General features: G+C 42.1%; 2 protein-coding genes across 2 annotated transcripts in view; one reads left to right on the top strand and one right to left on the bottom strand.

Moving 5' to 3' along the window:
- The window catches only part of TBL3 (transducin beta like 3), a 130,174-nt gene that overhangs the window by 43,893 nt on the left and 70,925 nt on the right, over positions 1-15,356 (bottom strand). The gene's annotated exons all lie outside the window — the stretch shown is intronic.
- Positions 7,006-15,356, top strand: part of MSRB1 (methionine sulfoxide reductase B1) — a 13,902-nt gene continuing 5,551 nt past the window's right edge. Inside the window, exons 1-2 of the mRNA XM_069062689.1 lie at positions 7,006-7,278; positions 14,583-14,731. Coding sequence (XP_068918790.1) covers positions 7,227-7,278; positions 14,583-14,731 — 201 coding nt within the window. The 5' untranslated portion in view covers positions 7,006-7,226. The remainder of the gene's footprint in view (positions 7,279-14,582; positions 14,732-15,356) is intronic.

Below are 15,356 nucleotides of genomic sequence, written 5' to 3'. Positions count from 1 at the left end.
GGAAAACTCTTCCAGCTTGCCGAAACAGGTCTTATAAATAGATGTAAACTTTGTCGCATTGGACCAATCTTCCATACCCCATTTGTTCTTGAATGACTATGAGTGGGAACAACTACATGAATATTTGAAAGAAGTAGCCTAGGCCAAGGGAGAACTAGGTAGCAAAATGGATAGAGTGCTGGGCCTGGAGTCAGGAGTACTCATCGCCTTGAATTCAAACCTGGCCACAGACACTTACTAGTTGTAACTAACTAGTTGTGTGAGTGACCCTGGGCAAATCACTTAACCCTATTTGTGTCAATTGTCTCTTTTATAAAATGATGATCATGAGTGAGATACAGGATTTGCCTCAATGGAAGATCTTCATATGTATGTGTATGTATGTATATACACACAAATGCACACATATATGTATGTATACACATCTATATATGTATATAATATATATATGAGTGTGTGCGTGTGTGTGTGTGTGATGGAAGACCTCAGAAAAGACTTGGAAGAACTGTCAGTCAATAAGCATTTATTTAGCACTTACTATGTACCAGATACCATGCTAAGTGCAAGAGATACAAAGTAAGACAAAGGACAGGCCTTGCCTTTAAGCAGCTCACAGTCTGATGGGGGAAACTATATGCAAACAATTATGAACAAGATTTATACAGGAAAAATTGGAGTAAATCAATAGAGGGAAAGCACTAGCTTTAAGAGGGATCAGGAAAAGCTTTCTGTAGAAGATAAGCTTTTATCTGGGACTCAAATGAAGCCAGGAAAACCAGGACATAGAGATAAGGAGGGAGAGTATTCCAGGCGTGGGGAATAGCCAACAAAAATGCCCAGCAATCCACATGCATCATTTAAGAGTGGAGGTACAGAAGAAGAATTTGGAAACGTGAGTGTGTGTAGATTTTGAACAAGAGAACTAATGTGAACAAATACATCATACCAAGAGTTCAAGCTCTGCTGGATTGTTTGGCAGCCCGTGGCTCTCAGTTTTGGAGAACAGTGAATATTATTAGATCCCTTTAACAGAGGAAGACAGAGAGAAGACAGTTTTCATCTTCCCAGCTGGGAAAGACCTTAGTTTTTACTAATTTGAGTGTATGCTCCAAGGGAAGTCTGATGTATTTGCTGAATTTTAATGGCTTATGGAGAAAGAGGTTGGAAACATACTCAGGAATGATGGAGTACCACAATGATTTCATCGTTTTAGGAAAGACACTGATTCTTTTCTTCTGCTCCATGGTCTGTTTTACCTTTACACATCCACCAGAGAATCATCAGTGATTCCCTGCTCCCCACAAAAATAGCTGTCAGGAAGTCTCTGTTAAGGGCTGGACTGTTCTTGTCTCAGACCACAGCAGCAACCACAATCCATTGCTGCCATCACCCACAATGTGGTCTCAGTCACAGCATGCAGCATTGTGTATTGCAGCTGTTGGCAACACAGGGAGGCCAATCCCAATGTCCACTAATGGCAGGCAGGGAGCCCCAGCTGCTTCATGTCCCCAAAATGGTCAATAGGAAGTAACTCTCAAGGGCAATGGAAAAGGAAATCTACATGCCCACACCTAAGTCTCACTACTCCCAGTGTCTCATTGATCTATTCCCCTATCTTGTAAACTTACAGAGTCAGATATTTTAGACCTCAGAAAAAAACACAACAAGAAATACAAGCCTGGGATGGCATCTGGTATGTAACATAAATGGAAGTGCTTGGAGTTATTCTAATGTTTAACAATGAGAGAGAAAGAGACATCAAGAGATAGACACAGAAACACACAGAGAGACAGAGGCACATAGAGAGAGTCAACATTCTTCACAAAACAAGATAACAGAGATACTAGAGACCAGTGAGAGAAGACATCAAGGAATAGATAACCTTTGAGCACTTGTACTTTTTTTTTTTAAAGCAATCGGGGTTAAGTAACTTGCTCAAGGTTACACGGCCAGATGTTTCTGGGTGGATGCTAAGTGTCTGAGCCTGGGATTCGATCCCCAGGTCATCCCGACACTGGAGCCAGTGCTCTTACTCGCTGTGCTACCTGGCCGCCCCTGAGCACTTGTACTTGGCTGAGGGATTCTCAAGTAGTGGCCATTATGTCTCATAAAGTGACATGGAGAAAGACTACATTCACTGAGGGTCATGCTGGTAGCTAGCAGTAGCTAGGAGATGAGAGCTGACTGCTTTAGTAGCTAAAGGTAGTCAGCTTTCCCTGTAATATTGATACTGTGGGAAACTTGGATTATCTCTCTATGTTTTTTTTTTGGAGGGGGAGGGCAGGGCAATTGGGGTTAAGTGACTTGCCCAAGGTTACATGGCTAGTAAGTGTTAAGTGTCTGAGGTCAGATTTGAATTCAGGTCCTCCTGACTCCAGGGCCGGTGCTCTATTCACTACCCCACCTAGCCACCCCTATGGATTATTTCTCTATGAAGGCCTTTGGTTGTTCCTGTTGAAAAACAAGCACAGAAGATTAGGTGGGGATAGCTGGGATATCAGATCTTATCAGACCAGCTACAAAGGCACTGAAGTTCTAAAATTATATTTTCTTTTACTTTTCTTTTTATATTGTAGTCAAGATTACATTTATCTATAAGTGAATGAATAACTTGTGGAGTTGATAAAAAGATTAAGCACCTATGGAAATAGGGCTAGAGTTATTTGACAGATCATGAATTATTAGGAATTAAATAACTCCTTAAACCAAATGGGGTAGAACTGAAGAGGGAAGAGCTGAAAAGATGCTAGGGTCGAGGAAGTCTTATCCACACAGGCACAATTATATTTAAAATTTGATGTTCTATAGACATCTTAAGTTCCCCATGTCCAGAAATGAACTCATTATATGTCTCTCTGAAAACCACTCCTTTCCTATCTTTCCTATTACTACCAAGAGAACCATCATTCATTTGTCTAACCACCCAAGCTTGGAACCTCAATATCATCCTAACTTCTTCACTCTTCCACTCTGAGGGTCTTCCCTTCCCATTGTGATTTGTTGTTGTTGTTGTTTTGAATTAAAGGGACCATCCCTTAACTCACTTCTTAAATAGCCCTATTCACTGAATGGGTGTTGCCTCAGTCAAAGTGAGGACTCAGAAAGACCTTAAGCTTAAAAAGGCCAAGGTCTCCCACTCCATCCAGGGATAATGTATATCCAGATGGCTCTGGAGGAAAAAGTGAGGCTGGTGATTTTTCATAGCCCTTCCTCACTCAAATCCAATTCACCTGCTAGTCATGGCATCATCTTTCTGATGTCATGGTCCCCTTAGAGAACAAAGGACAAACTACACGACCAGAACCTCTTACACCTCTCCCCTCCCTCTCCCCCGATCATCCAATCTGTTGCCAAAGCCTATCAATTTTATCTTCATAACATCCCTTGTATAATTTCTCCCCTCCTTTGACATTGCCACCACCCTGGTGACAAACTACATAAACTGAGTAGCAGGTGAGTTCAAATAGCCTATTTCGAAGTGCTACCCAGGGTGCAATCTCTGTATCAGCCACCAGATGACACTCAAAGTCCTGAATTTCCTACCAGAGTCCCTTTGACACTTCCTCTCAGCTTTCAAATTTCCAAAATACCTCTTTAAAGTCCAGTTTCAGACTCAACTGATTTAAGCTTTTTAGTTGTTTGACTCTTTTTCCTTCGCATCTGATTCTTCATGATCCCATTTGGGGTTTACTTGGTAAAGATACTGGAGTGGTTTGACATTTCCTTCTAACCAGCTCATTTTACAGTTGAGAAAACTGAGGCAAACAGGTTTAAGTGACATCAATGTGATGTGACAATAACAAAAAAAGCATCAATAAAAATTAAGAACAAAATAATAAAAGAAGTCAAGAGAAGAGAAAATATCCAGAATGAAGCATACCCACGATCAAAAGCTGTAGAGAGGGCAAGTAGAATGTGGTGAGGAAAAAGTAAATGGAATATTCTGTCTCCCTTTTCTCTTATCATCTCCACAATCTCCTCATTTCAGAACCTCTTTCTCATCCTTTCTGTTCCTTCCCCTTCCAGAACCATAAAATCAACTTCTGCCATTGTTCCTGGATGGGGTGTTTCAACTTTTTCCCTTATGTCCACTTCCTTAGAGGTCGTCCAAGAAAAAAACATCAACACTCTATTGTGTTTAGGCACCAGTCTGCTGGAAACAATTTTATTTAAATTAAGATTAGTTTAATTCCAAATCATTTCTGATTTAGAGAGATGTCCAAAATGGCAGAGTTTCCCTATTGAGGGAATTATGGCAATGGAGTGAACCGCACTATGCCTTCTGACTTGTCTCTTTGACCCAAGACAATTTTAGGTAACATTTATGGGAATCATGAACAAGGAAAAGATCATAATATGTTAAAATACAATCTGGGGTTAACATTTCCAAAATAGTTACTACTCTGTTTCTCTCAAGACTATTTCCCTCAGGTATTGAAAAGAGTTTCTTTCCAGAGATCATTATTTTACCTTGAATGCAAAAAAGGGCATTACTTTGAGGTAGATTGGAGTAGCTTCCACTTCTCCTGGGTGGGGAGGCAATGACTGCAATTAGACCAATACAGTCTACTAAATTCAATCAACAAGGATTTACATGTTTACTGGCTAAATTCAGGGAAACAAAAAGACAGTCTGTGACCTCTGGGAGCTTATATTCTAATATGGGTTCTAATACATAAGACATATCCTAATACATAAAAGTAAATAGATGAGGGGAAGGATATCCCCGAGGGAAAAAGTATAGAAGGTCAGGAAAATCTAGAGTGCATCAAGAGAGATATGAAGACATAGTTGGCCTGGCCTAAAATGGAGGTTCTGGACCCTAGCCGAAAAGAGGGAAAAGCTTGTGGGAGGAAGCTACTCCAGTGTGAGAAATCCAGTGGAGGAGTGTTGAATTTCTGGTTACCAACCTCAATCTGTTAACTAATGAACAGTGTTTTTGTCCTCAGTCCTGTCTTTCCAAGGGACTTTCTCTAGGCATCTTGAAGGGTTTCAGAGGAAAATATTATTTCTTAATATTTCTAGAGAAACTAAAATATAACTTCCACATACTTTTCCTGACTAAAGTGCCCTTCCTTGGTCACCATTCATATATGTCCTTCTTTCTACATTAAAATATAAGCTTTCTGAGGGTAGTGACTATCTTTGCTTTTTTATTTGCATCCTCAACTCTGAGCAGAACTCTTGGCATATAGTAAGTGATTAACAAAGACTTTTTCATTCATTCGTTGATTCATGCATTCATGTGTCCTACATCTAAAGTTCTCCCTCTATGGTGTACAGGGCTAGAGGGGCATCTGCCAGGGAGTTGAGCCTGAATTAGCCAAAGTCACTGCTTCCTAAGGGTCAGAAGCTCCTAGCTCTTTGGCCCTGTTATTGGGAGGAAGAATGCTTGGTGATTTAAGCAACAGTCACTCTGGGGGTGATTTTTGGGATGAGCAGTGAAGGGGTAGCTGTGGCCTTGGGTTGGGATTCTCCTCCTGACTCTACCAGATACCTTGGACAAATCACTTTATCTCTCAGGTTGATGTGTGGAGGGTAAGAGTTGGACAGAATAATCTCTGAGTTATAATAAATATATAATTGTATATTAATATATAAATAATAATAATCATCTAGTTCTGGAGGTCAGTGTAATAAGACAAAGACTACCAATATGTGGCTTCAAGACCCTCTCCTCCCACCATGTTTTCCACCTAGGTTCCCATCTAGTCCATTAGAACTCCTGTTGGACTAAACTACAACCCAGGGACACTAGCTGTTCCTTTCCCTCTTGGACCCCTGGCCAGGTCCATGAGCCCTGGAAGCCAAGCTGCTTTCATCTGAGGCTGTGCTACCCTACCATACCCCCTACTGATTTTTACCTTCATAACATTCCTCACATATGCCCCCTTCTCTCCTTTGACACTGCCACCACCTTGGTGCAGGCCCTCCTCCCCTCACATCTGGACTACTACAATAGCCTGCTGGTAGGTCTGCCTGCCTCCAATCTTTTCCCACTCCAGTTCGTCCACCACCATATGACCCAAGTCAATATCACCTCCAGGATCAAATATAACATCTCCTGTTTGACACTGCTGCTTTCCACTTTTCTGACACCTTGGACGCCCCGATGTGCTCTCACCGGTCTCTGCTGTCCTATAGACACAAGCACTATCTGCACTGTCCACTCCCTGCATTTTCACTGGCTGCTCCGGAGGCCTGGAATGAGGAGAGCCCTCCTTACCTGTGCCTCCAGGCTTCCTTCAAGTCGGATCTAAAACTCCTTTCCAGAGATCCCTCAAATCTAGTGCCTTCCCTCTGCTGATTATTTACAAACCAAGTATCTATCTGGTTTGTCCAGTTATTTGCTTGCTGTCTCCCCCATTAGATTGTGAGTTCCTTGAGAACAAAGACGGTTTTTTACCTTTCTTCATATCCCCAGCGTTAAGTATAGTGCCTGGCACACAATAGGTGCTTAATACATGTTTATTCATTTACTGATTACGACGGACGCGCTATAGGCTGAGGGAAGGGGAAGAAGGAGGGAAGACTGGAGATCTAGGAGTCAAAGAGCACGTGAGTGGGTGCAAGGGTCGAAGTTGGGGGAAGGGTCATTGGAGCGAGCAAGGCCAGGAATAAGTGGCTAGGGTTGGGTAAGAAACTGACTGGAGAGGAGGAAAGGTGGCCGGTAGGCGTGGCAAGCAAAGAAGTCCTGCCCCCCGCAGGGTGAGCCGGAAGGCGTTCTGGGCTCGGGGCTGGCTGAAGCATCCGGCGTACGCTAGGCGCGGCCGAGGGCAAGGGCGGAGCTTGATAAAGACTCGGTCACTTCGCCAAGGCCTCCCGACATGGACGAGGGGGCGGAGCTATCCTAAACAGCTGGAGGCGCGGTGGGGGCGTGGCGGAGGCTGGGCAAGGAGCCCTGGAGCGTCCGGGGGCGGGACTCACTGAGGGATCTCTTTTTCTCCCCCGCCTCCCGCGAGACCAGGGGCGGGGCTTTCCGAGGTGTCTCTCCCTCCACTTCCCCGCCCCGCGCGGCCGGGGGCGGGGCTTATTGAGGCTACGACTCTCCGAAGAGGTCGTCCGAGGGGGTCTGGGGGCGGGGCTATCCGAAATAGATTGGGGGCGAGTCTTTCTCTCCCTCCTCCTCGCGGCAGGGGGCGGGGCTTGCGGCGAGACCCGGACGAGCGGAGCGGCTGGAGGCGAGTCAGCTTTGGGGCCCCGAGTGTGTGTGGGTGGTTGCCGCCATGTCTTTCTGCTCTTTTGGCGGAGAGGTTTTCCAGAACCACTTTGAGCCAGGTAACTGGCTTCGGGACCCTGGGCCTGCTGGGAACCAGTAGAAGCCCCTCCCCTGGGAGGGAGGTGGGCGGGAGGCAGGGTCCAATCAATCTGCGTGGGGGTAGAATGGAGGGGGGGGGAGTGCGTGAGGGGTGCCTCCTTTGAACTTGGAAAGTCTGGAAATCTGCTTTTGAATCCCACCCAGACCCGGGGCCCTGCGGCCAGCGCAGGTCACCTCAGTCTTCCCATCTGTAAAATAGACCTAATAATACTTTTAGGGCAGTTGAGAGGAAAGCTTTTTGGCAAACCTTAAAAGTCCCTTTTATGGGAATTACATCATGAGGGTGTGTAGAAGGACAGAGAAGGCTCTTCAGTGGGGATTTTTTTCCACTGGAAATGACTTTTTATTGAAACAAAAAATGCAAACTAGAAAAAAAACCCTTACATAATTCAGAGGAACCGACTACCTTAAAAGGATTTCTAAATAAAAATTTATAAAACTTAATGTTTGCAGCCAGGAATTAGTTTTAAAACATGGTAGGTAAAACTTTAGTAATACTAGTTCTTTTTAAAAAATAATTTTTTAAACTAGAAACAAAAGTTTTTATTTTAACTTTTTGCTTGAAATTGTTTTAATAAATCGAAAAAGGATTATAGGATCACAGATTTCAAGTTGGAAGACGATTTTGAGGTCCAGCTTCATTTTGCTGAAATGGTTACATAGCTAGGAATTTTCAGAAATAAGATTTGAACTTGGGTCTTCCTGACTCGAAGTCCAGCACTAGAAAGAAAGGTATATTTAACATTACTAATATATATATTTTTTGTCTTTTTGGAGAGGGGCAAGGCAGGGCAATTGGGGTTAAGTGACTTGTCTAAGGTCACGCAGCTAGTAAGTGTTCTGTGTTGGAGGGTGGATTTGAACTCAGGTCCTCTGGACTCCAGGGTCGGTGCTCTATTCACTGGGACCTAGCTGCCCCAACGTTACTAATCTTAAAGCAATTCTACCTATGCTATAATTATGGCTTAGGATATGGTGATAATTTTCTTCCTTAAGCTTTTCCACTCACTTTTCACTAGAATTCCTACCTAGATCCCTGTCAGTGAGAAAGAAGCAAGGTATGTGTGTGTCTGTGTGTGAGGCTTGTATAGGTGTATGGGGACCTAGTTTTAGTGAGGGTTACTGTGGGCCCAATATTTAGGAGGCTGCTAAGGACTTTAATGGAGGTGTACTGAGGCTTCATTTCTAAAAGGGAACTTTGGAAGAAGTGTTAGAAGGCTCCAGGGTACATATTATCCACAAAGGTTGACTCTTTGTAGGATGAATTTGAGTCTGTGTTACAAGGATTCTGGGCAATGTTTTACTTCCTGCCCCACATAACTTTTGATTTTGTTTTTCTGATAGCATCCTAAGCTCTGGTCTCTTGAAAAATTTAAGAAAATGTTCATTCATAGTAAGTTGGTGGTACATTGGATAAACCGGCTGGGCCTGGAGTCTGGAAGACTGAGTTCAAATGTGACCTCATACACTTCCTAGCGTTATGACTCTGGGCAAATCACTTAACTCTGTTTGCCTCAGTTTCTTCATCTGTAAAATGAGCTAGAGAAGGATATGGCAAAACTGCTTCAGTATCTTTGCCAAGAAAACCCCAAAAGGGGTCACAAACAGTCAGACACTACAGAAACCATTGAACAACAGCAGAAGGGCAGCTTGAATCTGGCTTCTTTGCCCTTTGCCAGATTTGGCCAGTCTCAAATCAAGTGAACAAGGATTTATTAAATGCCTATCATGGTGCCAGGCAGGGTGCTAAGCACTGGGAATGCAAAGAAAGGCAAAAACCAATCTCTGCTTTCAAGGAACTCAGTCTAGTAGAGGAGACAATATGCAAACAACATTATACAAACATAGGGGGCAAATTGGAGATAATCAGAGAGAGAGAAGGCATGAATGAAGCCTTGAATATTCCATCTCTTTGCTAGCACTATTGGTGACTGTCTCTCTCTCTCTCTCTCTGTCTCTCTCTCTCTGTCTCTCTCTTTCCTCTCTCCCTCTGTCCTCTCCTCTCTTTCCCTTCTCTTTCTCTCCTCTCTCTCTTTCTCTCTCTCCCTTTCTCTCTTTCTCTTTCCTCTATCTTTCTTTCTCTCCTCTCTCTGTCTCTCTCTGTCTTTCCTCTCTGTCTGTCTCTCCTTTCTCTTTCTTTCTCTCCCCTCTCTTTCTCTCCTCTCTCTCCCCACCCTTCCTCCCTTCTCTCCCCCCTTCCTTTCCTTCTCCTTCTCTCTCTTTTACTCCCATTGGAGAGTTCTTTGCCCCTTGGTAATGTGATGAAAATAAAAAGTTCTGGACCTTTCAGTTAGAGCCCTTTGCCAAGTACAGTCTGTCCTAATTTTGCTGTTCTTCCCCTCCTTGCTGCTATTTATATAAGTAGTTGTGTTTTTCTTTTGTGAAACAAGGCTTCTGGAAGCTGGAATGAACTATGCCTCCTGTTTCACTTTCTTACCTCTTCTTTCATTTCCTTATACCTAGTTTTATAGATTTAGACTTGAAAAGGATCTCAGGCTATAAGGATCATAAACTTAGAATGGGAAAGAATCTTAAAGGCCATCAAGTCCAATATTTCCCCCCCCCCCCTTGGGGTTAAGTGACTTGTTCAGGATTACACAGCTAAAAAATGTGTGACACAGGATTTGAACTTGGATCCTCCTGACTCCAGGGCTGGTGCTCTATCCACTGCACCACCCAGCTGCTCCCCAATGTCCTTTTACAGATGGGAAAGCTGTGGCTCTGAGAGGTTAAGGGACTTGGCCAAGATCACACAGGTAGTGAATAGCAGATCTGGTATTAAAACCCAGGTCCACTTTCATTTTTATCTTACATTAGAATATAGCTTGTTTTCTTATTGGTGAGGTGCCTACTATAAAGGGATCTTATGAAGCCTATTATACCATAAAGCCAGTTTTGTGTTATCTGTTGTTGAGTTATCCATCTTGTATGATGGATTTCTGGTGAGCTTTGTGAGCTCTTCCTGGGCACTAAGTTGTTATCCCTTCTGGTGGGATCAGGGTTTCTTTCTTTCCACCCCTCAGTGCATCTTTAGGCAGGCAGAAAGCTCACTGTTCGTTTGAATTCAGCCTGAATCCCTGCCATATCCAAGACTAGGGGTTTCAGCCTGTCAAGAGTCAGAAGAAGGCGACTGTGACTGAGTGTTCTTGCCCCTCCTCCCCTTTGTGGGGCTGAATCATGTAACCACAGACTCCCCAAATAGTCCGGTCTTAGCAGTTACTTAGACCAACTTCTTTCTTTGTTTTATAGATGAGGAAATTAAAGCTCAGAGAAGGGAAATTAGTTAGCCAAGACTGTGGTTTCCTTGTATGTTTAAAGACCCTGTGTTATTAAACTGTACTAAGTTCATTTTGGACACATGCTTCTGGGAACACCTGAACATATGGGGTTTAGTTCTGGGGACATTGGTTTCTTCATGTGTGGTTGTCAGGAGGCTAGATTTAAGATCAGAAAGACCTATGTTGAAATGTAGCCACTGATGCTTATGGTCAAGTCATTTGACCGGCTTATTCTCTTTCCATCTTTATAAAATGGAGATAATAATATCTATAGTATCTACCTCACAGGATTGAAATTTTTGGTCTGGATCTGGGATTTCATGAGGGCATTGGAGAGGATTAGATCCTTGAACAGCTGTTGTTAACCACCTAGAATATTCAGAGCAAGTGCTGCTAGATGAGATTGCCTTCTCCCCCTCCCTGGCAAAAGATATGATGATTATTATTATGGTTATTTATTCTAAACACTAGTTATTGTATAGTACTGAATATTTGTATTACAACAAATATTTTTGTTACAACACAAATATTCAGTATTATACAGTAATTCTAGTGTAGGAAAGACTGCATAGACTTAGTACCTGTATAGTCTTGTTTTATAACAAAAATATTCAGTACTATACAATATGCATAGGATAGGCCATAATAATAACACATTTATAGAGTGCTTTAAGGTTTAAAAACACTTTCTTAACAACCCTGTGAGATAGGTAGTGTAGGTCTCTATTTTGTCGATTATGGAATGGCACCTTGGAGAGGTTAAGGATTTACCCAGGCTCACATACTTATTTAGTATGGGAGCTGGACCTGGATAACCATTAAGTATCTATTCTGTTCTTGGTACTAGGAATACAGAGACAAAACTGAAGGCCCTGGCCTCAGGGAGCTCCTATTCTCTTTTAGAAAAAGTGACTCTTTTGTTTTTATATTCTTTTAATTTTTAGTCATATACTGTCTTCCTCCTCCCTCCAGCCAGCCATCTCCTGTAACAAAAAAATTTAAAAACATTTCAGCAAAACCCACCAACACATCAGCTAGTCTGACAGTACTACAACATCTCACTTCTTTGTAGGCCCTCACCTCCGTAAAGGGAGGGAGGTGCATTTTCTTTTTTACGTTTTTTTTTTTTTTTGGTCAGGAAACAACATATGTAAACATATAAGTAAATGAAGGCATTTTCTATGGGGAAGGCATAGTTGTGTAATAATTGACATTGTTCAGCACTAATATGCTTACACAACAGTCCTGGGAGGTGAGTATTACAGAATGCTCTGAGAGATCAAAGGGAAGATAACTTGCTTCTGACCAACGGGATCAAGAAAGAGTTTATGGAGGGAATTAATGTCTGAGCTGGGTCTTGAAGGATGGGTAGGAGTTCAGAAAGCAAAAGATGGGAGTCTGGGTTTGAGGAAAATACAAAGGTAGAAATGCCAGGGGGCCATTGTTCAAGGGTTTTGGTTTGGGTTGTACTGTAATTCATGAGCAGGTGAGAGTAGGGTCACATATATGTGGTTTACAGTGGAATTCCATAATTAACTTGATGACATTACAAGGAGGTGAACCTTTGGGATTTCAGTTGTACCTCCCAGTGTACCCCTCACCCCTTAAAACCTTGTTATTCAGAAGGGAGGGTTTGGGGGGAAATAAAATGAGTTCAGTTCTGGACATGTTGGGTTTAAGATTTCCAAGGGACATCCAGTTGGAGATACCTAGAAGACAGTTGGAGATGCAAGGCTACTTCCTTATGGTCCCACTCACCATTCAAGTAACTTTCTGGTTCAGAGTACCGTCCCTCGCCACTATTCCCCTCTATGTCTGCTTTCTCCCTTATAATGTAAGTTTCCTGAGGGTAGGACACTGTCTTTGCTTTTCTTTTGTGTCTCCAACCCTTAGCACAGTGCTTGGAATATAGTAAGCACTTAATAAATACTCATTCATTCATTCTTAGTAAATAGCCTTGGTTTGGACTTTTAAATTCCAAATTCCAGTGTAGTACAGTGGAAGGATTTCTGTCTTTGGAGTCAAAGCATCAGAATTTAAATCCTACCTTTTTCACTGACTGCTTAGTACCTGTAGTACCTTGGGTAAGGCGCTCTGTCTAGGCCACAGTTTTATTTGTGACATGAGGGGTTCAGACTAGATAGGCTTTAAGGTCTTTCTAGTTGGGAATTTATGATGTTTGGACTAAAGTAGCACTTTACATGGAGGGTCAGAGAGACAGATGTTTAATGCTTCTATGAGCTAGTATGATGGTGACATTGAAATCTGGAGCTGAAACCTAACAGCTATGGGAGGTAAGTGGAATGAATTAGGATGAGTGATCCTGGCACACAGCCCTGATAAGTGTGCCCATTCCCTCCTTTGGGGGATCCACCTAGCATACCTTCCATCCAGCTGGGTTGGATTTGGACTGCCAGGTGTCCAACAAAAGGGTGATATGGTGATTCCTTCCAACTCTTTCTCTAGCTGGAATTTCAAATATACTTAAATTGTCAAGCATTTAACTTGGCAAAAATTAAGACAAAAGACAAAGTTTCACATTAAGTTTATATTTTGTGTTGCTCATTTTTATATGTGGAGTATGGACTTTTTGATGGTTTACTTTTATCCTTTTCATTTGGCAGTCAACTTAAAATCATCTTCCTTTCCTTTCTATTTGCTTTCCCAGGTATCCTTTAAATTCTCTTGTGTCTAGTAAGCAAAGGTTGGGACACTGACAAATTTCCCTGCTTTAGAGGGAATCAGCCTGGCATAGTGAAGAAGCCTTGACCTAGAGTCTTTGCTCAGACATTAGCGACTTCAGGCACAACCACTTAATCTATCTGGGCCTCAGTATCTTCATGTGTCATACTGGGATAGGGAGTACTGTTCTACCTCCTTTGAAAAGTTGTGAGAGACAAATCAGATCATAAAATACTGTTTACCTAATTCAGTGAGTTGCTGTTATTGGAGATTAGAAACATGACCAGATGTTTGTGGAGTTCAGTTGTCCATGCTAATGCCTCCTGGGAAGGGTAGAGGGTGCAGGAAATTGAGAGCTACTGTAAAAAGTACTTTGGAAAGTGAAAGGCAGAAGCTGGAACGTAGAGAATCATAACAAAATCAGTAGGTAAAACCTGGATGGTTTGAGTTCTGTAATTAGAAGCTCTTGTAGCCAAGTTGAACTATTTTCCTTCTCCAGTGGATGGCACAACAAACCACGGATTAGGAATTCTAAATTAGACTGGCTCTGAGAATCTGACCATGAACAATTCTCTCCTGATGCTATAGTAACAAAATCATACAGGGCTGCAGAAAGCCTTTCCTTCTAATCTAGTGTTCCTGCATTTTAAAATTTCTTAATGGAAAGCTGGGAATTACCAGCTGCCTAATCTTTAATCTTGATGGCACAGGATCAGTTTGACAAAAACCCACGTGTGCCTCTTCCACCAGTTCTGGCTGCATCTCCCTCCTTTTTTTTTTAGGAGATGTTGAAGAAAGGGCCCTTTGGGGCCAGTTGCTGTAGCCCTGCTGCTTTAAATTTTTAGCTTTAGTCATTCCTGTTATCCATCTGTTATTTCCTTCCCAGTGGACAGAGTACTTAACTAAAGAGTCAGGAAGACTTGGGTTCAAATTCTATCTCTGGTACTTACTACTGCATTATGCTGGGCCAGTTACTTAACTTAATACTTAACACTCTGGGTATCCATTTCCTCATCCATAAAATGAAGGGGTTGGACTCCATAGTTTTTAAGGTTCCTTCCAGTTCCAAATTTATGCTATGATCTGAGAACCAGTAAAAACTGGCTGTCTTATTCCTGAGACACCATTTTGGACATCAGTGTTAAAGTGAAATCATTCCCCCTCCTCCTTCAGAGTAGTTTCTAGTTAGAAGATTCTAAATTTTTGACCATGGAGGGAACGCATTACTTTTATAACTACTGAGAAAGGGAACTTACTAAGTATAAAGTTAGAAAACTGACAGTTTCTGTGTTTTATTCAATTAGGTATCTATGTCTGTGCTAAGTGTGGCTATGAGCTCTTTTCCAGTCGCTCAAAGTATCAGCATTCCTCTCCGTGGCCAGCCTTCACTGAGACAGTACATGTGGACAGTGTGTCGAAGCGTCCAGAAGTTGGTCGGCCACAAGCCTTAAAGGTAAGGGGAATCATTTGAGGATAATTAACAAATTCAGTAATTGTGCTTTCTTAGGCATTAGGAGTTGTTTGCCCAAGAATCGATATTACATAAGATTATTTGAGATCTATCTGAAATGTAAAACTTAAAAAATTCATCTGTGAGTTGATTTTTTTTTTACCATTTGAAACAACCCTAAAAAGAACTTTATGAAATTGATACCTTTTGTTTTTATATCATATTCATTTCTGAATATCCCTTTTCCCACTGAGCTATTCCTTGTGCCAGAAAAAAGGGGAAAAAAAGAGATCAGCAGAATCAGTGTAGTCTGACAGTTATGCAGTATTCCATACCCATAGTCCCACCCTTGTTCAGTAAAGGGAGGGAGATATATTTTGTCAACTCTTCTCTGAAGTCAAAATAGTTTTATTGTATTGTCCTTGCCATTTGAATTATGGACCCTTCTTTAGAATGACCAGAAATCAAGGTAGAACATTTAGCTTTGGTAATAGAAGTAAAAATAAATAATCTATGATTTCTTGCCTGGGAATCTCTCTCTGTCTTTCTCGGGGAGAGGGGAAGAGGGAAAAAAGAGAGAAAGAGAGAGAGAGAGAGAGAGAGAGAGAGAGAGAGAGAGAGAGAGAGA

This window comes from Petaurus breviceps, unplaced genomic scaffold (genome assembly GCF_028583685.1).
Source record: "Petaurus breviceps papuanus isolate PSGF00001 unplaced genomic scaffold, PetGlider_PUasm1.0 138, whole genome shotgun sequence".
Taxonomy (NCBI): Eukaryota; Metazoa; Chordata; class Mammalia; order Diprotodontia; family Petauridae; genus Petaurus; species Petaurus breviceps.
Note: the sequence above shows the minus strand (reverse complement) of the source record. Positions and strands in the feature narration are given on the sequence as shown.